Here is a 27,288-nt window from a genome sequence, read left to right as displayed (position 1 = left end):
GTGCTGCGAGCGCTCGGTGCCGCGGGGATGTCGGAGGGCAGGCGACGGCTCGGAAAGCCCTGGGAACACGGCCTGGCCCACTTAGAGCGGTAGCGCCTCCTGCAAAATAACATCGGGGACCTGGGCTGCTGAGTTTTGTTTCACAGGGAAAAGGGCCAGCGTTCGTATTCAGGGGCCTGTGGCCCGGCCCGGGCAGCCGCCTGCTGAAATTCCGTATGGTGCAGGACGTGTCCCAGACCCAACCTGCCAGCACCTCCAACTCGAGCTGCATTGACAATCCTAAATGTCTCCTGCAAACTGACATCAGGGATTTGGGCTGGTGAGTTTTGTTTCACAGGAGAAAGAGCCGGGTTTGTGTTCAGGGGCCTGTGGCCCTGAGTGGGCGCCGCCTGCTGAAATTCCGAACGGTGCAGGGTGTGTCCCAGAGCCAACCTGCCACCACTTCCAACTCGAGCCGCCTTGACAGTCCTAAATGCCTCCTGCAAACTGACATCAGGAGCCTGGGGTGGTGCTCCCATCGGCAGGAGCCCCGCGGGGCGGCGGGCAGGTGGCGCGGGGCATTCCGCACTTGGCGGGCGGCAGCCACGGCCCCGCCCGGCTCCCGCCCCGCGTTCCCTCAGCGCGGGGCGCGGCTCTGCCCGCCGGGCGGGCGGGTTCACCCCGCCGCGAACAAAGCGGCCCCGCCCAGCGCGTCCGCCGCCGCCATCTGTCCCTCCCTGCCTCCCGCCCCCGCGGCGGGGCGGCTCCGACCCGCCCCTTTCGCTTTCCACTTCAGCAGCGGCGCCGGGAGGGCCTTGGGGCGCCTCCGGGCGGGCAGCGGTGCGGGCGGGCGGCTTAAGCGGAGCGACAGCGGCACCAGACAGACAGCGGTACTGGGCCGGGTCCGCCCGCCGCACAGCCGGGCCCGTCGCCATCTTCCTCTCCCGTCCCGCCGGTGCCGGCGCGCACGGGCCGCGGGGCCCCGCAGGTGAGCGCCGGGACGGAGGGCGGGGGCCGGCGGGGCTGCGGCCTCTGCGGCGCCAGGTGGGCGCTGTCCGGCGTCTTCACCGGCCCCGGGGCCCGTCCGTGTCTCCCCCGCGGGGGGCGCGTCGCCCTGGCTGCCGGCGACGCCCGAGCGCCGCCGCCCCTTTGTTGTGGCCCGCCGGGGCAGCCCGGGCGCGGTGCGGGCCGGGGCAGCGCTCCGTGCCCGGGGCAGCGCTCCGTGCCCGGGGCCGCCCCGCCGGAGCTGCGCCGGGGCCGCGCGGCCCTGCCCGCCGCTGGTGCTGAGCTCACGTTCCCGAAATGCTGCTGCGGGCTCGGCGCGGCGCAGTTAACCCGGGCGGCTGCTGTAAGCCCGGCAGAGCCGGGTTTCCTATAGATTCGCGCGTGGAGGGGGAGAAAATGTTGGAACAACGCGGGATATTACAGTCAAAACGCGTTAATATATAGTCTTTGGAAGTTGTTTGGCGTTTCTTATTTTTATGCCTTATATTTTCCCTGTGATGTGAAGTATTGCATAATTTAATGTCACCTTTTTGTCATTTCGCGGTGCGGAATGCGCTGGGCAAGGCGTGTGCGTGTTTTAACAGGGGCTGGTGCATGCTGAGAGCTCTGCGGTCACCTCCCAGGCGTGGTGAGGCGAGGATTACCGGGTGGCTCGAGAGCAACAGCTGAGCTAAGCAGGAGAGCAAAATGGATTACTAGATGGCAAGCCAGTGAAAAATCTGTGTGAGGCAGGAAAGGCTGGTGTGTGAGGAGACCGATTTGCTGTGTATTGGAATAAAAAAGGTCTCATAGTTCAGCTGTGCGAAGTTTAGTGAAGGTTTTCTGTTAAGGCCTTAGTATGCTGAGTGCATTTCATTTGAGATAATGAACTGTGTGATTCAGGGTGAAATGGATGTCAGCAAGCTCTGCTGTCTGCTGTGGGAATCAGTTGTGATAAAAAATGGGCCTATAGTCTTTTTTTATTATTATTTTTTTGTAAATTCTTCTGATATAGAATAACTGGAAGGTGATTGGAGGCAGTTCAGAAATGGAGTCACCAGGGACTGGCTGGACCCCAAGTGCCCTGTGGGCTCTGTGTAACCAGAAGTCTGGGCTGGCCTCTGGGAGGGCAGAAGAGTCAAATGTAAATGACTGTGGGTTGGATTGAAAGGTGAAATAGCTTAATGCAAAATAGCCAGCTTTTAAAATATATATGACTTGTTCACACTGAGGTTTTCTGTGACAGCTCACCAGGATGCTGGGGTTGTTGGGTCCGCATCACAGCTGTCAGTGAACCAAGGCTCCTAATTTGGCATCGAGTGTCCCTTTGAATGTGTCACTGCTCTCACAGCATGACACCTAAGATTTGAATTATAATATTTTTTCTTGTATTTCAGAATAGTTAGAGACTTTATATCCCTTGCCTGGTTTTCCAAATGTATATTCTATGCTATTGGCAAGTGATTTGTTTCAGTATGCTTACTGTAGAATTTCACTTTTTTTCAATATTAAACTTTACTTTTAATTTTTACCATATGGATGCTTATGCATTTTAAACTTCTGAGAAAGCACTAGACAGTCTCTCTTTAAACTACCTATCTTTAGGTGGTTCTAGTTTATAAACACTTTCCTGAAATAGTATATTTGTATGCATAAGTGGCTATAAATATGTTTAATGTTTTAAGAGTTATTTTCTTATGCTTTTAACACCATGAGATGATTCTTGCTGTTGGCATGTTCTTAGAACGTGAGCAAGAACAGAACAAGGGTGAAGCCTCTAGCTGGGAGACTTAGCATTAGGTGTTATGGTCCAAAGAGCTTGTTTAAACAATATCTTGTTCGCTAAAGTTAAAGATGTGTCAGTGTTGTGGCAAGAAGTTTTCTTGATGTAGAAAAATAAATAGAGAAATAGCAGAAGATAAGAGGGATGGACAGGAGGAGGAAGGACGATGTGGAGAAGTGCCATTCTGAAAAGACTGGGCAAGATTAAAAGGTTGTATCAGAAATGTGGTTAATACAAGGCACCTGAAATATTAAGCTCTAATTCTCATTTGCTTTCATTTATACCTCAGGCTAATGCTGTGCTTCAATCATTCTTGAGTATTAGAGCTTGAGCTGATCAGATTGTGACGTTATGTGCCATATGTGCCAGCAGAAAGCGATGCAGTGTGATGGACCAAAGATGCAGCTTGAGCTCTAATCTTGAGTTTCCCTGCTGTTCTTTGGTTTTTTATTATTATTATTTTTTTTATTTATACACATATTGACATACTGCTGAATGTCAGAGAACCTCATAGATTTTATAGAGGGTGATGTGTAAGCCTGTGTATATTTATAATTTCACAATGAAATGCTGCTTATTATTTTGACAGCATAATGCTTATAAGAGAAGTCTGAGCTCATCAGACTAAAAACCACTAACTGTGTGAAAATCTTCTCTAGTAGATTTACTGTTCTTTTGTCGCTATTTGTGTTGCACTGATAGGGAATGCACACTGAATGTTATCATAATACTACTAATGGAGGAGCTCATCACTGTACTTCAGCTCCTTTTCAGAAGTTCAGTATCCAAACTGTGTCTGGATGTTGTAATACACTTTTCTTTACTGTACCCCAAAAGTGCTGTTACTAGTCCTAAGTCAAATATGGAGGGTGCAACCATTCTTTACCCTGGTTTATGACAATGAAGTAAGTGAAGTGTTCAAATTGTCAGAGGTTTTATGTTCAGGACAAACCTCTTATTTTTAAAAAACTACAATGGAAAATGGAAGACAGCTCACAGATGCTGGATTTTACCTATTGTAGATGCACTCTGAATCAGAGTACTGAAAAATATGCTCATTTTGTCATCAGTATAATATATAAATCATTAAGACAGTCTTTGAAACTGGGTAGGGTGGCTTCCTGTTTACCCTTGTGTTCAGCAGAGCCTGTTGAAAAGAAAGCTGGACTTGTTGTTTCTTTCTTCAAAGGAATTCTTAGTCTGGGTTTTTTTGTTGTTGTTGTTTTGTTGTTTTTTTTTTTTTTTTTCTGATGGGGACTCTCACTATAGCTTTGCCTAACCCTTACTTTGTCTTTTGACAAGAAGGTTAATTAGTTTATATAAAAACCACCTGTGTCATGAAGCATAATAAAAGAGAAGTGTAAATGATTTAGATGAGGTTGTGGTTAAATTTGTATTGATTCCCCCCCCCCCCCCCCCCCTTCAGTGTGTAAGGGTGTGGTTGAATTTTTTCTCTGGGACCAACAATCCATATCCAGTTGCCAAAAGCAGAAGTTTAAACAGGGCGAAGACATAAGGAAAAAGCATCTTTCTACAAGGTCTGGATTTTGATTTGTGTGTGTGTGTATATCTTTCTTAATTTCAGCAAAGCTTTCTGCAAGCCAGTTAATTTTTTTTTTACCTTTACTAGCTGAGAGTGTGCTTATGGTCTCTGGGTATGTCTTTCATGAAACCCATCAAAATACGTGGTGATTGGAGTCTTCTGTGACTAAAATGAGAATTAGACCCAGCCATTTTAAGAAGTTAGGCCATTTCATCTGGCACAACTAGGTCTCTGTTGTTCCAAAATAAACTGTGCTGCTATAATCAAATGCTTTGCTAGTCAAATGTTCTGGCAAAAACTTAGGTGGAAAAAATTGGCATACAGTTGTGTGGAAGATGGAAGATTTGAGGGTTTAGACAGTAGTGCAATAAACCATGTTATGAAGGCCTAGGGTTTTGTATCCCTTCAAGTTCACTAGCATTGGTTTACAGTGATCAATGAAGAGTTTAATGGAATAATTGTCTCTTGCTTTCCTCTCTGGTAAATAACTAATTTCTTGTTGTTATTTGGCTTATTCAAACTTACTCAGATTCTGTGCATCTTTCCCTAGTAGGAGGAAGGTAGTTTGTTAACATCAGTTTTCCAGGCATGAGATGCATGAAGGCTTCATCATTTTTCAAGTTGTCTTGGAAGATGTGTTGCCCACAGCTGGCTGTCTTTCAGTTGCTGGATCTGCATAAGTGAATGATTTCATGAGGGAATTAAGAACAATTTTTATGTCCCCTCTTTGAATTATAAGGGAGAGACACTGGGAACTATAGCCTATTGCTGTGGTTGTCTTGCTCTGTGTGCTCATCTCCCCCCACTTTTATTCATTTTCACTGTGCTCCAGTGTCTGTCCTTCCTGGGGCACTTGCCTCCTGCTGAGGGTTCCTCACTGGTACTGGTTTCTTCTCTGGCCTTAAACTGATTATGAGAGTGCACTTTACTGCTGCCGGAGAGCAGAGCTCTGCTCTGCTTGTGTCCCGTGTGTCGCTAGCAGGAGTGCCCGTGTGCCCGTGGGGTGAGTAAATGCTCGCCTTGCGCCGGCTCGGCGTGCAGCCCAGCTGCGGGGCTGGGAGCCGCCTGGGCGAGTGCAGAGCTGACAAGAGGTACTGCCCCTTTTTGTAGTAGTGACATGGGATTAAACTGAAATTTTGATTTTCCTGTTGTTAAATCGTATACTTGTAGTTACAGGAGTGCTGCTAGGTGGGGGGGGGATTTGGTTGGGGTTTTTTTGGGCTCCTGATAAAGCACTGCTGTGCAGATTGGCTGTGTTAGTGGGTTTCTCCCCTCATCCCCAGCTCTTTCTCAGCAGATCAGTTGGGGAGTTTCCTGTGAAGTCTTTGTACCATTTGAAAAATAAAGTTCAACAGCTTCTACTTTGTCATACTTATTGGAATCAGGCAAGACTTAGCCAAAAGCAGAATTTAATTTAGGTTTCCTAAGAGGAGTACACGCTGCAGTTCTCATATCCTTGGAGGAATTGTGTTGCAAAGGAGCTTGGACCTTGTAGCTGTGTGGGCTTTAAACAAGCAGCCTGCTGGCCCCAGCTACATCTGCCCGCTTTGTCTAGCTGGCTGGACAGCTCATGAGAGCACTGAGCCAGCTGCACGAGCTGCTGGAAACGCTCCTGCAGTGGCACAAGTGAGGAGGGCTGAGGAAGGGCCAGGAGCACGCAGCTGGAGGCAAGAGAGTGCATAGAGTCTGGCAGCCAGCAGGCCCTTCTTAGGCCACCTTGGGCTGCCAGCTTTAGATCCTTCATGAGGGGAGTAGACAGAAATAGTCATCCTTAGGAAGGAAGAATAGAAACCTCTGGCCTAGCTGTCATATGCTACTTCAAAGTTAAGGGAAGGAGAGATGGCATTTTTAGTGTGCTGTGCTTTTTATATGTGTTAGAAATATTTAAGTTCATGTGTGAGAGCTCTAGATGATGACATGGTAAGTGACTCTTAGGCTCTTTCAACTTCACTGTTTGCATTTCAGAGAGGAAAATTTTACATATTGCAGACTTAGTAAGCACAATATTTTCACACTGCTAGAGGATTGATTTCTTGGTAGATTTGTTTATCTGGGCCTCTATGTATAGGACAGAAATGGAGAAGTTGCAGGTGCATTGCTAAATCTTAATTATGGCTTCATACTCAACCTCAAAATCAATTACTTAATCTTGTTTAATTTTTGTAATGCCACTATGTTCTGTCCTATAAATCTGCATTTTTATTTTTGTTGGTAGCCAACATTTGCTAACCAAGCAGAAAATAAGATATTGATCACAGCTAAAATTCTTTCTTTCCTTTTAGGCTGCCATCATGACGGCTGAAGAAACAGTGAACGTTAAAGAAGCTGAAATAATTAAACTAATACTAGATTTTCTGAACTCAAGGAAGCTTCACATCAGCATGCTGGCACTTGAGAAAGAAAGTGGGGTCATTAATGGCTTGTTTTCAGATGACATGCTCTTCCTAAGGTAGGTCTTCTGTTTCTGGTGCTTAAATACCACATTTTTGAAAACCAGGAGTTGGACTGTGATTCAGTCACCAGCCCTGAGCCACTAAACGAAAGATTGTATCTTGTGTCCTCATTGTATCCTGCTTTTTTGTGCTCCCATTCTGTGGCCCAGCCCTGCAGTGTGTTCCAGCTCTGGAGTCACTGACATGAGTAGCATGTATTGACAGCAGTAGCATCATTGACATAGATTTTTTTTTTGTTTGCTTGTCCAATTTAACTTTGTTCTTTTTCTGGCACACCACTGAATTCAAGTGGGAAGGAGCCTTAACAAGTGCCAGTGCAGAGTGGGGAAAGCTATAGGCATGAAAAAGATAGGAAAGCAAGGGCAGTTGGCATCTGTGATTTGCCATTACCTGCTTACCCATCACATGGCCCTGAAGGTGGGGTTTGATGACTTCTAGAATGTTTTTACAGTATTTTAGTGCTAAGATCAAGGATAAGTGGTTTCCAGAGCTTTCCCCTTATGTGCATTTCAAAATAACACTTAGATTTTTCTTAAATTTAACAACACGAAAGGAGTATCTATTATCATCAAGGCATGAGGGTTGGTGCAATTTGCCATTGAGGATATTGCCCTCAATGTTACTAAAAACAATCAGTATATATCCACACTAGTTTTTCATCGTTGATGTTTTCTGCTCATGCCAAAGGTACTTAATGATATTGAAGCATGAGAAAGTAATTTATCCAGCTGATCTTGAAACATTTAAATATACATTTTATCACTGAACAAACCTCACCTGTCTTCCCTTTTCATTAAAATTATGTATATTGGACTAAAATGAAATGAAAGAATTGCAGAAAGATTCACGTTATTAATCTAACTTCTTTGTTTGTTTGTTTCATTGTTAGCTTAGTTGAAGAAACTCATCTTTCCGTTGTAGGCTTGGGCCTTTTATAGAGAGCCCTGTGTCATAGGAGGGCATGAAGAAATGGATCTGCTCAACCTGCGCAGTCCAGCCCACTGATCCTGGACTTGGAGCTCCTGTGCTGGCACCTTTCCTGCCAAGCTCCCCCCTCTTACATGCTTAACATGGGAGCTCTTTGCTTTCCCATCCCCTTCATAAAATAGCCCCAGCAGTATTTATGCAATAAAAATGAACTCATTTTTAAGTTCTCTTTCATTAATTTGGATGTATTAATTGAAATGATACTTCTGTTTAAACTCTTTAAGGAAGAAATTTTTGTTTAATATTTAATATTAATTAGTAATTTGTTTAATATTTTAATATTGATATTAATAATTCTTTTAAAAATAAGAATAACAGGTAAAGCAGGAGACACAGGACCATTTTGTCATTTTTTTGTGCCTTTAAAAGTACTTAAAATTTGTCCTTCTAGTATACAGTTATTTTTTTCAAAATATTGAGAACAGACTTGGATTTTCCTTTTACTGTTGGTGTTATTAAACATTTATTTTGGTACCTGTGCAAAATATTGACTTTTCAAAGCAGACTGATGACGTGTTGTCTATTTAAATTATTGTTTTGTATTTAAATTAGCATCTTACTTAGAAAGGGGATGTTCTTGTCCAGTGACATTCAAGGAATGATCCTCTCTTTTACTAGGCAATTGATTCTTGATGGCCAGTGGGATGAGGTTCTTCAGTTTATTCAGCCTCTTGAATGTATGGAAAAATTCGACAAGAAAAGGTAAAATAGAATGTATGTCGGAGTTCAGTTTTTCTGAGTTTTGGAAACCAAATGGATCTCTAAGTATCGTCTATGAAAACGGTGGTTATGAGTTTTTCACTTCAGTTTTTGGTTGTTTTTTCCTAGCCTGTGCGCTGTGCCTGTGTTTTTAAACTTGTACTTAAAATACATGCTCACATTCTGTAATGAGTTGTCATGTGCCATATTCTTTAGGAATATGATGCATGTTGCACAACCTTTTAATAGATGCTTTGTCATACTTCTATTCAAGAAACAATATGATTGCTATACTTGTTTTTTCCCTAATTAGCCTTCTGATATTTGTAGTAGGGTATTTCTGAAAGCATTTCTGGAAAAAATATTTCCTGTTTAAAAAAAAATGTTGCGGTTACCAATTTTTTAAAATTCATATCACAGTTCCTTGTCATGACAATAGCTATGCCTAACTCAGAAATTGAATGTAAAATAGCCTGCTTGTCTCTAGAATACTACTCTGGAGCAAGATGTATAGTATTTCTCTTCTCACCTGCAGGTTTCGTTACATTATTATGAAGCAGAAATTCTTGGAAGCCTTATGTGTGAACAATGCAATGTCAGCAGAAGATGAGCCTCAGCATGTAAGAATTGCCTCTGGTTTGGGGATTTTTTTGTAGTCAGAAAATCTCTTGAGGTTAGTCTGATTAAAGGCTGAGCAGAAGCTCCTATCATTAAATACACAAATTTTAGCTATTACCAAATGGCTTCATAAACACTGGATAAAGTAATCAGTATTCTTTGGGAGTGAGTGGGGCTCCCTGATCTCCAAATACAGTTGTACATAAAAGGGTTGCTTGAAACTTTGCAGATAGATCAGTGACCATATGCTGTGTCTGTGGTCCTGACCCTCAGCTTTACTTTAGGCCATTGTGCTAAAGTACAGGGCTCATCTTTTTAATACTTCACCCCCCCACACACCAAGAAATATTCTGAAGCAGGTCTCAGAATCACAGAAATTTATTGTGGTAATTTGAGTCAGATCAAAGTTGGAATGAATTGTATGCTTAATTTCGGTTTGTTTTGGAGAGAAAGGTCAGATTTGTTTGTTTGAGGGAGCAGATGTGTTCACAAAGGACTCTTTCAGTTAAATGTGCGAACAGCAGGAGTTGCAGACTTAAGTTTTTGATATGGAAAGAGACATTAATTCAAACTGGCAAAAAAGGTGTGCAGATTGTGAAATTAGTTACGATTTTTCATTTTTGTTGACAGCACAGCAATACCAAATTTCTAAGACAAAAATGTTCAAAAATGTTATGAGTAGTTTTAAGACAAGTGATTTTGTTTTCCAGACTGAATTGATTTTAGCTCTCTGTCCCATTACACTTACATTGTACTTCAGGGTTTTTCCATGACAGAGTAGAGAAAGTTAAAAGTAAGTCTATTTTTCTAGTTGTAAGTGGGAGGAGTACAAGTCCTTTGATCTTAGTCTGTATACTGTTGCTGGGATAGCAGTAGAGGGGAAAAATCAGATTAATGTTCCTTATTTTGTTTTTACCAAATGTTGCCAAATGTCTTGGTGTGGTGTGGGTCAAAGTACTGCAGTGTCTAGGTAACATGGGTAGGCGGGGATTTTTACTGGTTTTTAAATCTGTGTAACTAAAAATGTCTGATTTTGTGTATTTAACATGGTTCTTGGCTCTTAGCTATAAACAGGCTTTGTAATAAAGCCCTCTTTTCATTTGGAGGTCTTATCTTCTGAGAACTCTTTGAACTTTTTAAACATTTTTGATAGAAGAAGAGAAAATCTCAGTATAAAAGCAGCTAATCACTGGAAACTAGAGCAATCTACAAGGCTTTTATTAAAAGCTACTGACATAGGTTAAAGAAATAAAGGGGAAAATAAGTCAGCTGGCTTTGAGAATGGAAGTAACCTTTTGTGCTGCAATAGAATTGGAGCTGCTCAGTCACAGATTTGAAATGTTAAGCCCATCAAACCTGCAGTGACATAAAAACATTCCATGAATCTGTAAAAAATGGGACTGGATGGGGGATTCTAGAAAGTCAAAGCATCTAGGAATTTGTCTCTGCTGTAACTACACTTGGATCAGCAATTTCAGGCTCTATATGCTTTTTTAATTAACATATAAGCAGTAATAGTAATAAATGAATGACAGCAGACAAATTCTGTTGCTGCCTGTTCTTCAAGTGTTTTTTTTCTTGTGGAAACACACGTGCTGCAGATTGCTGTGTTGATATTAATGTCTCCATAGCTGGAATTCACCATGCGAGAGGCCGTGCAGTGCCTGCACGCGCTGGAGGAATATTGTCCCTCTAAGGAAGACTACAGCAAACTGTGCTTGCTGCTGACGCTGCCTCGCCTCACCAACCACGCCGAGTTCAAGGACTGGAATCCCAGCACGGCTCGGGTGCACTGCTTTGAAGAAGCCTGTGTCATGGTGGCAGAGTTCATCCCAGCGGACAGGAAACTGAGCGAGGCCGGCTTCAAAGCAAGTAACAATCGCTTGTTTCAGCTTGTAATGAAGGGATTGCTTTACGAATGTTGTGTGGAATTCTGTCAGAGTAAAGCTACAGGAGAAGAAATCACAGAAAGTGAAGTATTGCTGGGCATTGATCTCTTGTGTGGTAATGGCTGTGATGACTTGGACCTTAGCTTATTATCGTGGCTGCAGAATCTGCCAGCTACTGTATTTTCTTGTGCTTTTGAACAAAAGATGCTTAATATTCACGTCGATAAACTCCTCAAGCCCACAAAAGCTGCCTATGCTGATCTTCTGACACCTCTTATCAGCAAACTTTCTCCTTATCCATCATCCCCAATGCGACGGCCTCAGTCAGCGGACGCTTACATGACCCGCTCTTTAAACCCTGCCTTAGATGGGCTCTCGTGTGGATTGACAAACCACGACAAGCGGGTCACAGACCTCGGGACCAAAACTTCTCCCATGTCGCACTCCTTCGCTAACTTCCATTACCCTGGAGTACAGAATCTCAGCAGGAGTCTGATGCTTGAGAATACTGAATGTCACAGCATTTTTGAGGAGTCACCAGAGCGGTAAGTGCAGCTAGGGCTCTGTTTTTGCCTTATGTTGCACTGTTTCTGTGTGCTTACCTGCACTGTAACTCTGAACATAGCTGTAACACTGAAACATAATTTGGTTGTTTAAATTCTTTTATAATGAAACTCTGTATAGAGGGTGTTTTTTTCCTTATGCTTTTATCTTCTAAATAGATTTTCATTCTTGGGTTTGAGCCTTACGTATTCCATTTGGGCCTTCTTAAAGTTTCCTAGCACAGAGCACAGATATGCTCTGAGTATGTAATATGGTCTAGCTCAGGTTTGTGTTCAGTATTACTTTGTTCTTCCATTCCAGATAAGTCAATGCACACAGTGAAATAGCTCTAACTCCCATCTTCTTTCTCCATTGCATTCTGTCCTCAAGTCTCGATAAATAATTTTAGTCCTGATACTGTAAATTAGTTTCTTAAGTATACTTGAGCAATTTCCATATCCCAGTGAAGTTGGTGGGAATGACAGTATGCCATTGTTGTAGCATTCCTGTATCACTTGAATTGTTAAAATAGTAGCTCAGCTGAGGTATTTACTTCCTGTTTTTTAAACCAAAGATGAGTAAGGTAGCTGAATGTTTTTTGTATCGAACTTTGAGATAGTTGGGTTATGCTATTAATAAGTTCTTTAATGAAATGTAGACTTCTAAATTGGCTTTTGAGAGAAATGTTCTGGTAACTGGGTAAAATGGTACTTATCAGTTGAGAGTTTATCTTCATGTTTCTGCCTGGCCTTTCTTTTGATCAGCAGTTCGGTCCCTTTCTAATGGTTTTACTCCAACTTCCCTAGAAAGCAGCTGCCAGCTTTTTTGGCCTCTTAGAGGACCAGATGGGTAACTGGCCCTGCACTTGGGTGCAGTGGCCAGCAGATGACTTTTGGGGCTGTGGTGATCAATCCAGGCCACAGCTGGTGTCTCTATTAGTTTTGCCTTGGAGCAATATTCCATATGTTGTGTTATGGTAAAGAGCAGCTGTAATTAAAGTGGGTAAAAAGGAAACAAACACTGCCAAACTGATGTCAATTCACCAGTGACAATGGAAATACAGCAATGTAAGTACCTCCTGAAGATACTAGTTTATGGTGAATCCTTTCATTTTACTGATCTATAGCAAACCTTATCACTTGTGTGAGTAGACCAAGGTCCATTGTTAAAACTTATGTTCTTGAGAGGTTTTTAATTCCCTTTTCAATATTGGAGTACTGGATTAATTCTGCACAAATCACATCATTGTGCGGGCTAAAGAAGATGATTAATTGCTGCAGCTCTTTAGGTAGGCCTTTTCACATGACGTTTGTAGTTTGTAACATGTTTTCTCATTAATAATACATCTCTTGAAAGTTAGGATTAGAGGGTCAGAATTAAAGCATTATAGGGCCAGATCCTTAGTTTTCAAGAAGGCATTACATTTTTCAGACAAAAATCCAGCTTTAGGTGAAGTGTCCAGCCTAAATGGCAATATTTGCAAGGGTGGAAGCTAAGCTTTATGTAAATCTGGCCCTTGCTTCCTCTTGCACATAACAGAAACCCTGTATTTCTTTTATAAGTTGAGTTCATTAAGCAATTGTCTTTCAGTCAGCTGAGTTACTTTTGTTATTGTACAGAGGTACCCAAAAAGTTTAAAATAACTTTTAAAAAACCTTTGCTCCAAGTCACTGAGTAAAAGACTTTGAGTTGACAAAACTGAAGATGGACATCCAAGGCTTGTAATGTGTTCTGCACATTTAGTGGTGATTGCCAAACCATTTTGGAAAGAGGGTCATGCAGAAATGCTTATAACACAAGAAAAGCAAAACCAATATAAACACTTTGCTATCTTGGACTTTCAGGAACGTTCAAGTGGATGGCTGTTAAACATCCATGGATATTAGTTTTGATTTAGAGTGGTAGTGGTGATTAAACTAATACCTTTGGGAAGAGTTTCATCTCATAGTATATCAGATGCTTTTTGTGCACATAATTGCTTTGAAATGGAAGATTTTGAGTAACTTATTGAAATGATGTAGAATTCAAATGTAGGGGTAAAAAAAAAGAAATTAGGGTATGCTATGGTAGTAAGGCTTTTTGGAAACTGACTGTACTTTCTGTTTGTCAGGGAGTTTTTTTCTTTAGTGTAACACATTGCAAGTGGCCTTTTTTTCCCCTAAGCAGTATGTTCAGTTTGATGTGATTTAAGTAGTTTGCATGCTTGTGTTACCAGATCTTACTCTAGATTGTTACATCTCTCCACTTGATTTTCTACTCCTAATTTTTCTCAGTTAAGCATCTCTTCTTTTCCATGTTGCTGCGAGAAGTGATACTCCTGTGGAGCCCCAGCATCCCATTGGCAGTGCGACCTCGTGCCAGAGCTCGGCTCCAGAAAATGAACCGCTCAGTGCAGCACAGAGTCAGGGATCAGCCAAACAAGAGAAAAATGAGGTAGTGCTTGTTTGTTTAAAAATAATGAGGCCCTTTGAGCTGGGTTCTGATCACTTCATAATGATTTGCCTTTGTGTGGAGAACTTCATGCATGACAATGGATTGCTTTGAATCTTGTTTTTACTATAGTAAAAATGCCATATTGGATCTTGTAAAAGAAACTACTACTTTTTGTCCCCCCATTGTATAAAGTTCTGCTGTCATTGGAGTTTGTAATGCAGCTGATTAGAGTGCCATGTCACATCAGCAGTCCAGCTGAACTGTTGTGTATATCTTTAAAAGGAAGGGGGAGAAAAAAGCCAACAATGTTAGATTGTGTTACACAGTGCTTAAGCATCCTCTTCATGTTCAAGTGAGAAATCCAGCATGTAGCTTGTAATTTTTGGTGTTAACATTAGGTTTTGTAGGTCATCTTACATCAGTTGTTGTCTAGAACATAGCGAAATTAAAATTGGGCAATTCTCTCATAAGTATGTCTTTGCTATTCAGAATCCAATAGCATAACCTTTTTTTGAATTCATCTTTGAAGGCATGTGCCTTGACTATCTTTTTTCTCTTTTTTTTTTTTTTCCTTAACAGCAGTATGGGGTAAGTGAAATAATATCTCAGAAGAAAACAATGAAAATAGTTTACTATTCTGTTCTTTTTCCACACTTAAATACCAGTCTCTGTATTTGGTAGTGAAAAATAGCATTGAGTGTGCTGTCTGTTCTGTTTGCAGATTCAGGTTTGATTTTCTTAGGTAAACTTTGGCTTAGCTTATGACATTTATGTGGGACTGCAAACCAGCCTAGCTTTGACAGGGCTGTATTCTGGCAGGCTCTGGATTCTTGAGTGAGGCAGTGGGGTCTACTGTAAGATTAACAAAGTCCTCCACACTTGAGGGCTTCACTCTCCTCAAGGACTTTGAGTCACTTCTCTGCTGCAGTGGTGTTTTGTATGCATGTTGGAAGGGAAGGAGGAGCTTAGCTAGGTATAGAACAGGGCAGGCTTCAAGAGGGGAAAAAAAAGTAAAACAGATGCAGAATTTGTAGGAGAGAATGAGGACAGGAGGTGCTGTGGTGAAGATGTTGGCCAGGCTGTTATACACAAGTAGAAATAAATGTAGTACCTGCTGCTATTCCGTCTTGTTTTGTTTCCCACATCATCGTGGTGTATGTATGTACCTGTAGGAGTAAGAAGTTAAAGTTTCTTTTCAGGGCTTTGTTTTGATGTGTTCTGGTAGAGGCTGATTTAGAAGCCAGAGTTTATAGAATAGAGCTGAGCAACATATTTTAGGTTTGCATGTTAGTTGGGAAATCATGGCACAGAATACAAAAAAATCAAAAGATTGAATAAAATTGTAACAAATAAGTATCAGTCATGAAAAGAAGAGTAGAGAAGAATATACTTGTTGTTTAGGATGATAACCCAGGGAATGGGGAATAGTTCATGAATTTCAAATAGAGAAAATAAATACTTCTGACTTCTGACAATAATTTGGAGTTTCTGAATTGCAGGTATTCACCATGGGAAACCTAAGGTGGTAAATATTTTGCAAATGCAACAGTATTAGGAAATCCATTATAAGTCAGAAAAAATGTGTCAGAGAACAAAAAGTCATAATGCAAGTGTTGTTAATAATTGTTAGTAGAAGAAATGCAAAGGCTGTTACAAAGACAGAATGTGTATGAATTGTCTCAACTAATGCAAAGTTATGAGGATGTCCTTATATAACTTTAAATCATGGGTGACAAAGCTGTCACTCCAGAAAACCAAGGAAATCCTCATGCAAGGTTTTTAGGTTTGGTTTTTTTTTTACTATTGCTATTTTTTCTATTAGTATATTTCTGGGTTTTTTTCTATTAGGTAAATATGCAGTTTGCTTTTTTTCTTCAGAAAATGTAGGGCAGTTCACTGTGGATAATCTGGCCTTGGACTAAAGTGTTTTTGGTCTTCTCTTTGTTCATTTTTATCTTGTTCTCAGCTGTTAGCAGAAATGTGAAAGAAAAATGAGGTTTGGGAATGCAGGAGGCAGCAATTCCTGGGCAGCTGGCAGTGTGGGAAGCTAAAGACAGCATGTAAAGAAGAAAAGGCTATGAGAAAGGAAGTTCAAGTGTTGGCTTGGTCCAGAAAATAAAGAATTTTAGAGTTAAAACAGGCTCCAATTTTAAAAGTAAAATGTAACTCTTGTACAGACTACTGCTGAAGGGAGAGGTAAAATGTGTCTGCAGACTGATGGCAGGGAGGTGTCAACGTGGCAGAAGATACCAAATTTGTAATGAAAGTATGACTTACATAGTTTTCTGGTTTTTATTTTCAATTTTCAATCACTTTTTTGTTTTGATCTTAAGTAACACTTTAAAAATGTGGGAAAGAGCAGTTCCCACAGAGCTATAAGGACTGCTATAAAGGTAGGATTGCTTCAACAGTGAATAGCATAGGCTGGCAGTGCTTTCTTTATTTAATATGTAAATTATGTCTGGTTTTAAGGAAGAATAAAATCATCACTCCTCAGAGATAAATCTCCTGGCTTTTTGATGCCTGTGTTGAAATACTGAACCAGAAAGTAAATACTTATGTTAAATATTTAGCTATTAATATTAGCTATTTAAATTTGATCTGTGTTTCTCATTTCTTTTTAGCTTCGTGATTCCACAGAGCAGTTTCAGGAATACTACAGACAGAGACTGCGTTACCAGCAGCACCTGGAGCAGAAGGAGCAGCAGCGACAGCTGTACCAGCAGATGTTGTTAGAAGGAGGAGTCAATCAAGAAGATGGAGCTGACCAGCAGCAGAACCTTACTGAACAGTTTCTTAACAGGTTGGGGGAGATTAATTCTTCTACTCACCCATATCCCTCTGTGAGTTCTCATAATGACCTGGTTTGATGGTTTGGGTTTTTTAACTTGTCATTCGTTATTAGATCTATCCAGAAACTAGGAGAATTGAATATGGGTATGGACAGTCTTGGAAATGATGTACAAGCACTTAGCCAGCAATGTAATGGGAGCAAAGGGATTGCATCTACCAATCCAGCAAGTAACTTCACATCAGCACCTTCAGATGGTAGCCAGAGGATAGCAACTGATAGCCCAAATCTTAACACGAGCACTCCTCGCAAGTGTGGATCAGCTAATCAGATACCCTTTCCTGAAGAGTCACCTGTACAGGGCAATCAAAGGTAAGCTACTGGAGAGCATTCAGGGCTGGAAATACCCTTCTGCTAGCACTGTGGGAGAGCTGTTTGTATTTATATTTAGCTATCAAATTAATTTATCATTGAATAGGGGTATGATCAGTGTTTTCTAAATATTTATGTAGGGATTATAAAGTTGGGGTTTTTTTAACAGCATGCATGAGGAGGAGTGGTTATTTTTTATGGCTTACATTTGATGCTGGCTTTTAATTTTGGACTTTTTATTCCATCTTATATGTTTAGTTCTTGTTTATTCTGTGTTATTCTAAGTTTCTGGAAGCTTTTTTATGAAATACTAACTAGATGAAGGGAGAAGCAGGGCAAAATGGGAACTGAATTTCTTCTGTTAACTAAAAGTAGTGCTGTCCTGAAAGAAACAGTAATTCTTCCAGCTCTCTGTGTACATACTGTATCTACACATAGATATGTTATAGAATGAAAAATATTTTTAACTTGAGTTCATTTGTTCAGTGCTTGGAGTTGCTGCAAAAGGGGCTGTCCCTTGTAAAAGTAATAGTTTAATGGTAATGATTCAGACATGTGTAACACTTTACACAAATTAGTTCTGAGAATGACTGAAGCTGTAACTTTAGTCCAAAAAATACCAAAAAATCTGTTCTGCTCTTGTTGTTTTGTCTTGTGATGTTAAACACTTCCCCAAATCACAGTACCTCAGAGCATGCCATCACTCAGCCACAGTCAGAAGACTCTTCGGGGAATTTATCTAGGACGCGAGGCGATGAGGTGAGTTTTCTTGTTGTCTGTTGCCATTTGTGTTACCAAAAGATTCAGTACTTAATCCTGAGTGTGACATCCTCTTACTGTTAGGAGATATTTAGAATGAATTTTGGTTGGTGCAGTGCTTACAGTCACAGACCCATTGAGATCGGAAGGGACATCTGGAGGCTGAATCCAAATGCACTTCTCAAAAGAGGATCAATAGAGCAGGGTCTTTTGGGGGGCTGGGTCCAGTTGGGTTTTGAGTCTCCAAGGATTGCAGGATGTTTTCCAGCCTTTGTGGGCTACTTCATCCTGTGTCTGACCACCCTCACAGTGTTTTTAAAACACCAAAAACGTTGAAGTGGCATTTGTTTTACTTTATTTGATGTTCATTTGGTGTTCTGGTCCTTTCACTGGGTACCACTGAGAAGAGTCCTGCTCTGTCTTCACTCCCCCAGTCCCATATTTGTGTGCACTGGTGAGATGTACACGTGCACGCCCTGAAAAGCCCTTCTGATCTCAAGGCCTAACAGTACCAGCTCTTTCAGCTTCGCCTTGTACAACAGATGTTCCAATGGGATGTCCTGACTATTGTGTTGTGTTTTCCAGGTTAAAACTGTGAGTGTTGTACTGCAGTCAGTGTGGTCTGAAAAATCAGGGGAATAGTTAATAGGGAAATGACTGCAATAAGTACATTTCAAAGTTTCTGCATGAATAAAAATCATAATCTTAGAGAGGTGAAGTCACAAAGATGATGATATAATAAAGCTTAGCATAATTTAATGATAACTTTGTGCTACATACAGGATGAAAATCTGATTTTATGTTTAATATTATGTCAAATGTGTTTACACAGAAATAAACTGTAGTATTGCCCATCTGAGGTGGGCTGTTTAGAAGAGCAAAAGCAGGTGGAAGTCTGGAGGGACAATGAGAAATACCAATTAATGTTATCTGTAAAAGTCAGTTGAAGAAAAAAGCTTCCAGAGCATTCTTGGACTTGGAGTAGACATTGCTTACAAAACTGTGCTTTGAGTGATCCAGCCTGCTGTGCTGCTACTTGTTAATACTTGGCTACAGTAGCTTTACATTATTCCACAAAGCAGTCACACCTACTTTTAAAGATCCAGTTTTACACAGAAGAACCTAATTTTACTGTTACCCTTCTACACAGGATGACAAATCAAAAAAGCAGTTTATTTGCATTAATACTCTAGAAGACACGCAAGCTGTCAGAGCTGTAGCCTTTCATCCCAGTGGGAGTTTATATGCTGTTGGTTCCAACTCTAAAACTTTGAGAGTTTGTGCCTATCCAGAAGTCATTGACCCAAGGTAAGAAAGCTAATGTAATCATTTATTTTTCTGTATCATAGCACTTCTTTCTCCTGCAGCTACTGATACCTGTACGTTCCATATCTTTATTTTATTATCATAACTACAGCAATGCTGTCCTTGGAATCCTGAGCTGATAAACAAAAATAAGATATTGTGCTGAAGTATTTGTATATTTGTGGCCTACTCCTTTGCTCTCTGTATTATTTACAGGATGTATTGCCACAAGACCACACTTTTGCTTATAAAAGTGGGTTGTTTTTTTCCTCTGCAGCTGGGCTTTTTTGAGTTTACTGGCTGGCCTGTGGTGTTGATGTTCCAGCTGTAACAGTGGGAGAAAGCATGTGTCACTTCCCAAGCCAGCACGAGCTGGGCTTCACAAGATTGAGTTTCTGGCAGGAGGACAGATTTAACAGTAGAGAAAGTTTTATCTTCTTGACTTCTACAGCAAAACTTGCCAGAGCATGTCTGTTGGCCTGCTTTTACTCTAAACATTGTTTTCTAGGTTTGTTTGTTCCTTGACTGAAAAAGCATCATTTGTGATTTACTGTGCACCTGTATTTTCAGTTTTATTTCTACCCACATTCAATAGGATGGGGAAAATACATACCTGAAAATAAATATTGCCACATCAATAACAGTCTCCTTAATTCTGCTTCACCTACATTATTTTCTTGGAGGAGGGGAGAAGTTGCATGCATCTAAAATTTCACAATTTTATAGGGAGCTACAAGTGTGCACAGTGATTTTATCTGGGACATCTTCCCCCTTTAGGTTCAGGCTTCCAAAGTGTTCCAAAAGCAATCTGATTTTTCTTTTCCTCCTTAAATATCATCAGTAAGGTAGCCTTTGAAATTTGATTCCGTAATATTTATGAGCAATGTTTGACACAACAAAAAAAAAGGAATTGATTTCTGCTACCTAATACAAGGCAACTTACTGGGCTTGAAGCCCAAGCAGCCTCTTGACTGGTAAGCAATGCAAAACATGTTGGCTCCTGCACAGCTGCTTATTCTGCTTGTTGGGAAAGGTTGGAGCAGCTCTTCAGCCTTAGTTTGTACTCGCAGTGCACAGTCTGATGTGACAAGAGACAAAAGACATGAAAGGAATCCTATTTCCTTAATTCTGAATTTGTCATTCTTCTTGTTGATTTTAACTGTGCTTACAGTTTGCCTTAAACACTTCATCATGGGATTTACAAGTCAGCAGAGAGATTACATTATCTTAAAGATATTCTAATCCTTGTAACAACATGAGTCTAGACATGCATTCAAAATTATGTGCTTTTCAAAGAGGTTGTGTAGAATAGTTTTTCTTTGGAGCTCTGTTGGGCCTATTAAACTTTTTTTTTACTTGTCCGTCAAACTGATGAATTATTCAGGACAGGTTGGTTCAGAGTTGTTTTTTTTCTGTTCTCTAAAAGTGTAATAGTAGTGTGGGGGTTTTTGCACGCCTTTAAGTTTAAACACTGACAGGTACATGTTACAGTTCTGCAAATGTTGCTAAAATAATCACAGTGCTTCCATGCAGTGGATTGGCAACATGTGGTCTCTGACCTGGGTAGGTGCTCCCATGTCCCAGGAGAGTCAGTGATCCTCCACTCTTAAGATGTGGTGAATCCAAACTTAGAGTGTGAGATAAGGCATTAGGCCATTCGGGGAGCTCTGTAGTGTGTTGAATGATCCTGATTTAGGCTAATCTGTAATGGATTTCCTCTCTGGCAACAAAATCAAATTAGCTGCCATGTGGGTTTACTTTAGTATTCTTTACTAAAGCAATGTTAATCTCCAAAGTTTTTCAACCGGCTTGGATGATTGTCTTCTGTCTTTTCTCTCTGCCTCTTCTGTTCAAGTATTTATAATAAGGTTTATGAATTTCTTCAATACCAATAAAATTTGTTGAATTTCTCCTTTTGATGTTACTGGACTGATGGATACTGCAATACTTTATCCTAAGTACTTGATTTCTTCCTGCTGTGAGAGCAGAAAAAGAACATTGTAGGAAGGTAATTGATTGCAATCAAGGAAATATAAATTACTGGGACTGTTGCTTTTATTTCAACAGTGTGTAAAGCTGATATGGTTTTACAAATAATAATCTGTGGTGTGTTTACATGCTGTCAGGATTAACATAGAATGGTAAATCTGTTTTTCTTGCACAGGCTTGGCCTACTGTTGCTTAATTGAACTTGTGCATATTCAAAAGTGATCATAGAATTAAGTTGTTGACATATGAAGGATGTAGAGAAAGCTCACACCAGTTTTGTTCTCAGGGGATAATGATTTGTTGTCCTATAGCTAGTAATTACTACAGTTTATCTGTATCAATCCCTTTACAGATTAAGGGAGTGGGTAAGTTCTTTTTGCATGTTCAGTCACAGATAGAATGGGGAGATGAGGAAAAATTGAGAAAATAAGGAGAAGATCCTTTTGTCTTTGATCACACATATATGTTTCAGTGCAAGTAGTCATATAAATTTCATGTTACCCAAAATAATAGAAAAATAGTATCTTTATTTTAGAATACTTTGTTTCCCTTAGAAATAAAAAGAAATATAATATTTGTTTGTTTTTTCTTTTACCAGTGCTTATAATACTCCTAAACAACCTGTAGTTCGCTTCAAGAGGAATAAGCATCATAAAGGATCAATCTACTGTGTAGCCTGGAGTCCCTGTGGCCAGCTGTTAGCTACTGGTTCTAATGATAAATATGTGAAAGTGCTGCCTTTTAATGCAGAAACTTGTAATGCAACAGGTACTGTGTTGTATGTTTAGTTCAAAAAATTTATTTTTAACTACTCTCCCAGTGTTTGTCAAAACTATTCAGTTTACATTGATGTTTTGTTATTTTTATTCCAATATTTTAATTCAGTCTCTTTTCCCTTTTACTGTGGTCTCTATCTAGCAAAGAACCACTGAGAGGTTTAAAATTATCTTTGGGCTTTTGTTTGGGTTGGGTGGCTGTGTTTTGGTTTCATTGTGCTAGACTCTGGTATTGTTCTGTCTCTTGGCAAATTCCTCCCCACAGCAAAACAGTAAAACAACCAGATGTCCATACCCACTTCTAGAGCATGGTTGTCACTAAGAATTTATTTCCACTCCTAGTTCCCTTTTCTCTTCCCTAGTTCTCTCTTGTCACCCATCTTAAAAAGGTTTCTGTCCCAGCAAATACTACTTTCCATGCCCACCCCTCCTAATCAATATCTTGAATGTGGCTCTTACCTTTCCTGTTTTGAACTTAGTCTGCCTTGTTCTTTGTAGCGCAGTGCTCTAAATGATCTTTTCCTCCTGGCAAAGAAAACCTCTTGAGTTTACAAAAAGAAATAAATGTACTCTGTAAGAAACGTTTCCTGCTGTTGGCAGTGGTGATGGTTGGTCAATGTACATTTTGCAGAGCTTTAGGAAGTAGGAAGCTCAAGCGACACTCCAACCCAAGGTTCTTAGAGATTTTATTTGAACTGTAGTAACTGGAATAGTGTGTTGTTGGCATGTGGTGGCATGTTCACTCTAAAATACTCTCTTATCTCTGTAGCCACTGTAAAGAGCACAGCACTAACAAACAAAGTATGCCTTACTTTGTTCCTTGATTTTTAATTTATTTCAGGACCAGATTTGGAATTCAGCATGCACGATGGGACAATCAGAGACCTTGCTTTTATGGAAGGCCCGGAAAGCGGTGGTGCTATTTTAATAAGTGCTGGAGCAGGGGACTGTAACATTTACACAACAGATTGTCAGCGTGGACAAGGCCTGCATGCCCTGAGTGGTCACACTGGTAGGTACAGTGTGGCTTCTGTCACGCTTTTTATTCTGTATTATATTCTGATAAAGTGGTTGGTTTGGTTTGGTTTAAAGTAATTGTGTTTTTCTTTTTAGCAAGACTTTTTTTCCTCTCCCAGTTGCTCTTGAGGTATTTTGAGGGGAGGTACGCAGTGTTTGTTGTTCCTTTAATGGAGAAGGACCTCTTTCCAGAGAAGACACTAAGTTGGGTATTGCCATACACTGGTGCAATGGATCATGCAAAATATGTGTTTTCCACAGGATTGTTAAGTCTCTGAATGCAAAAAATAATCCTAACTGTAACATTTCACTGTTGGGTTAATGATGCTTAATCAAATTAAGAAGTCTTCTTGTTCACAGGACATATTTTAGCACTTTATACATGGAGTGGCTGGATGATTGCATCTGGATCTCAAGACAAGACTGTAAGATTTTGGGATTTGAGAGTGCCAAGCTGTGTTCGTGTTGTGGGAACAACGTTTCACGGAACAGGCAAGATATGCTCTCATGCTTCTAACCATCCTGGCGTGAAAATAGACTTTGAAGATGTCCAGGTCACATAGAGTGAATGTAAGGGGAGGCTGTGGCCCAAAAAAAGAACCTGTGAGGGTATCTGTACCTATGGGGTTGGTTTGTTTGTTTGTTCCTAAAGTAATATTTCCTTTCAGAAGATGGGTGGTGCTTTTGCCTTATGACTTTATAACAGATACTTTTAAGTGCATTTAAATACAGCAACCTAACTGAAGTCCTTGAAACTTCAGGGCCAGGGTGAATTCCTTGAAGTATTCCACATTATTTCATAAGAGTGATTTTGTTTCCTATGGTGGAACAGATACTTTCTCATGCAGCTTTAATACTGTCTTTGCTATGATTCAAGTGTGAATTATGGCTTCAGAGTTTTTAGTGCTGAGCTATAAAGACTTTTTCATTCTTAGCTGGGTATGTTCATCTGTCTTGGTTTGAAAGACAGTGTGTCTGCTAGGCAAGAGCCTCCCTTGGAATGGAGAATGTAAACTCGCTCCCTCCGAATTATTACAGTTTTGAAATTAGGGTCTCTCGGGCAAAGATCCGAGGATAGGAGTAACAGTTCTTTGCTGGTGCGTATCCCCCGGCAAACAGCGGCTCTGTTAACATCAGCCGAGCCCGGGCCCGGTGCCGCTTTCCCTCCGCTGCAGTTCCGGTCACCGCCGGCAGGGGCGCTGGGGCTCGGTGGGCAGGGGCGCTGATGGCGGCTCGGCCCTCACGGGGAGAGGTGGAGGAGCGGCTTCGCTCCGCAAGCCCTGGGGCAGCCGATCCCGGTGCCCCAGCAGGGCTCTGAGGAGCACCAGCCTGGGACGGCAGGGATGAGCAGAAATCCCGGGGCGGTGGACGAGATGTATCAGAAGCTCCACAGCAGTAGCTGGGACTGCGGGACGTCCCGGCAGGGCAGGGGGATGCGCGGAAGGCAGCTCCCGGCTGGGTCATAGCGGTGGCAGCCAATTCCTTTCCCCCAGCCGCAGGTCCCACTGTCCTCCGAAACGCAGAGAGACTGCAGCCAGCCCTGTCCTTTACCTGCCCCCAATCCCGCTGTATCCCTCCCCTCCGAGAGAAACTCCCAGAGGAAAAGAAGCGTAGCCACTTGCTACACTCCTGTCCCCACTGTGGCCACTTCTTTTGTTTTTAAGTACCCATAAGAACCCAGTAGTTCGTTTCTTAGCAACTTATGGGAAAAACTTCTATAAGTAAAGAAGAAAGAAACCAAACCCGCAACATCACCTTAAATTTGAGGCCAGCTTTCGGTGTTGTTTTACAGTGCATGTTCTTGTGTTTAAAAAAAAAAAAAAAAGCTGGCTATTTGCAGAAGGCCAGCTAACTGTGCTGTGGCATGTCGGGGTTTCTGCTCCCTGCAGGGAGCGCCGTGGCCTCGGTGGCCGTGGATCCCAGCGGCAGGCTGCTGGCCACGGGCCAGGAGGACTCGAGCTGCATGCTGTACGACATCCGCGGGGGCCGCATGGTGCAGAGCTACCACCCGCACGGCAGCGACGTGCGCTCCGTGCGCTTCTCGCCGGGCGCGCACTACCTGCTCACCGGCTCCTACGACATGAAGATCAAGGTGACAGACCTGCAAGGTAACGCGGGCACAGCGTCGCAGGCTCACTTCCCGTTTGGGCCTTTTAACGCTGGGGTTGAGAACCTGGCTCAAGGATCGGGTTTTACTTTAAAAGGGGAAAAAACAGAGCTTTGAGAGGTTGGGTGTATATATATGTGGTTGTGTCTGGTGGAAATTGGCTAGTTGTGATGCTGAAAGTGTAGGCTGTGAACTGAATCTTGGTTTGGGGAGAGGGTCTCATTACAGTAAAACCACTTAACACTCTTGCCTGGTGAGATGGCCATTGCTTTCGGACAGTATTCATAAACTTGACCCTTAAAGAAAGCCCTAAAAATAATTTAGTAATATTATACTAATATAGTAATTCTCATTTTTATTGGGCTAGGTTAAGAATAGGGAAGATACTGGGTGTGTCTAATTGGCTTGATTTTCTTGGACCATTAAATTTCAATCATTGTGTAAAAACGGTGGACATCTGCGTTTTTAAGTTGTACTGTGTCCAGTAATGCCTAAACATTGAAACACTGGGGCCTTGTGTTATACTCGATGTGTGTGTGTGAGAGAGAAAAGGGACTCCAGTGGGCTTCATAAGGTGAAATACAGATGCCAGCCTAAAGTAAGCAAACTGGTTAAAAAAAGACCCTCCACGTAAAGGCTAGGATACAGATTCATGACATGAGTAATGATTTCTGTTCCTCTTCACAGGGGACCTGACAAAGCAGCTTCCTCTGATGGTGGTAGGGGAGCACAAGGACAAAGTTATTCAGTGCAGGTGGCACACGCAAGATCTTTCCTTCTTGTCATCTTCTGCAGACAGAACTGTAACCCTTTGGACCTACAATGGTTAGAGTGCAAACAAAGGCAACTATGCAGCTAAAGCACAGAGACTGAGACTACAGAACTGTCCAAACAAGTAATAATAATGAGGCTTTGAGAGAGCAGCAGTTGAGCAGGAGAGTGTCTTATCAAGAGAAGGGGCACCTGTCACTGATTTTTCTGGTTTCTAGGAGGTCTTGGTGTTTTTAGTATATTCTTTTGCAGTGCTTCCAGTCTTCCATGTTGAACTCATGCTGCTGTGACCTATTGTAGTCTTGTTGCCAAAGTCTATGAGGAGAACTCTTCTGTTGTTGATGTGCACTCAGAGTAACATGAATGATGTGTTTACAGTTTGGTATTAATTGCATTCCTTGTTCTTTGCCTCAATGAGAATTTTGTATAGAAACTTCAGTTGAGGAACACTTTAATCAAGTCTGTATGTAACGAGTTACACACACATAAAAGAAAAACTACTTCCACGTTTTTTTCAGGTTTATTGTATTCATCACTTTTAAACAAGAGCTCAAACTTGATAACATCTCCATAGTTTCAACGTTTTTAGTAAAAAAAAAATCTGAACTTTAAAGGTTGGCTAGGTAGTAACCACGTTTTGATTATGGTCCATTATATAATGGGGTTTTTTCTTTCTTTTCATCTAACCTGGGAAAAATGTTGCTGTTTTTACTACATGACATTATTTTGAACCAGCTAACATGTTGGAGGGGGAAAAGTAAAATATTGACTTTTTTCAGTAGAAACATGTAATATTTTACTTTTTGAATGCAACAGAATACCTCTGTGTATAATGTACTGTAGAAAAGAGTGGATTGGCAGAAGTTGTCACAGTGAGCTTAATGGCTATCAATTTTTCAAGTAAAAGGGATACCATTAATGCTGTAATACAAACCAGCATGGCTTAAAATGCTATGTCTGCATGATAATTTAAGAATTGTTTAAATTCCCAGTTCAGAAGCTTATCTGAATTTTATTTCTTGCACTGTTTATGTATGGGAAATTGCAGTTTTATTTCTACAAAACTTTAGATTCTAATGTTTATGTATTGTTATATTTTCATATTGTACAGTTCCTTTTACTTTTTGAAATATAAACCTTAAACTTTAGGTTATTTATTTATTTGAACTGCAGTTACATTTTGGATTCTCTTGGTTACTAAATTATATGTGCACTGTAGCAAGCATTTTTAACTATCGTATAAAAGTGGAAAGGTAACTATAGAAGTGTATCTGTGCTATAATCTCAATAAAGACCTCCAACACCTGCACCCCTTTCATCTCTTATTTTTAATTCTTGGTTTATAATTCCTCAGACCAACTATGATTCAACAGTTTGACCTATGATTTAAGCATGCCAGAATTATAAAATACTTGAAAGCTTTGATACTGCTTCCAAGAATTGGAACTTGCAGTTCAGTAAGTAATAATACAGTGGTGTAGAGCTGAAAA

At 41.1% G+C, this 27,288-nt stretch overlaps 1 protein-coding gene across 2 annotated transcripts; it reads left to right on the top strand.

Annotated features, from left to right (window-relative positions):
* The first annotated feature begins 706 nt into the window (after nt 1-706).
* On the top strand, nt 707-27,107 carry WDR47 (WD repeat domain 47). 2 transcript variants are annotated; one of them, XM_038144532.1, is made up of 16 exons: nt 707-967; nt 6,572-6,738; nt 8,348-8,431; nt 8,964-9,048; nt 10,678-11,480; nt 13,788-13,911; nt 14,491-14,499; nt 16,536-16,714; nt 16,817-17,074; nt 17,758-17,833; nt 18,984-19,141; nt 21,726-21,895; nt 22,745-22,915; nt 23,281-23,412; nt 24,810-25,028; nt 25,715-27,107. In XM_038144532.1, the coding sequence occupies exons 2-16, from the start codon at nt 6,581-6,583 to the stop codon at nt 25,855-25,857; spliced, it is 2,769 nt and encodes a 922-aa protein (XP_038000460.1). In that variant the 5' UTR covers nt 707-967; nt 6,572-6,580; the 3' UTR covers nt 25,858-27,107. The 2 variants fall into 2 exon arrangements, with proteins under 2 accessions (XP_038000460.1, XP_038000461.1); XM_038144533.1 differs by lacking the exon at nt 14,491-14,499 and having other exon boundaries at nt 708-967.
* Nucleotides 27,108-27,288: the final 181 nt, after the last annotated feature.

Source organism: Motacilla alba, chromosome 8 (genome assembly GCF_015832195.1).
Source record: "Motacilla alba alba isolate MOTALB_02 chromosome 8, Motacilla_alba_V1.0_pri, whole genome shotgun sequence".
In the NCBI taxonomy this organism is placed as follows: Eukaryota; Metazoa; Chordata; class Aves; order Passeriformes; family Motacillidae; genus Motacilla; species Motacilla alba.
The sequence above is the reverse complement of the archived record's forward strand: the minus strand, read 5'-3'. Positions and strand labels throughout refer to the sequence as shown.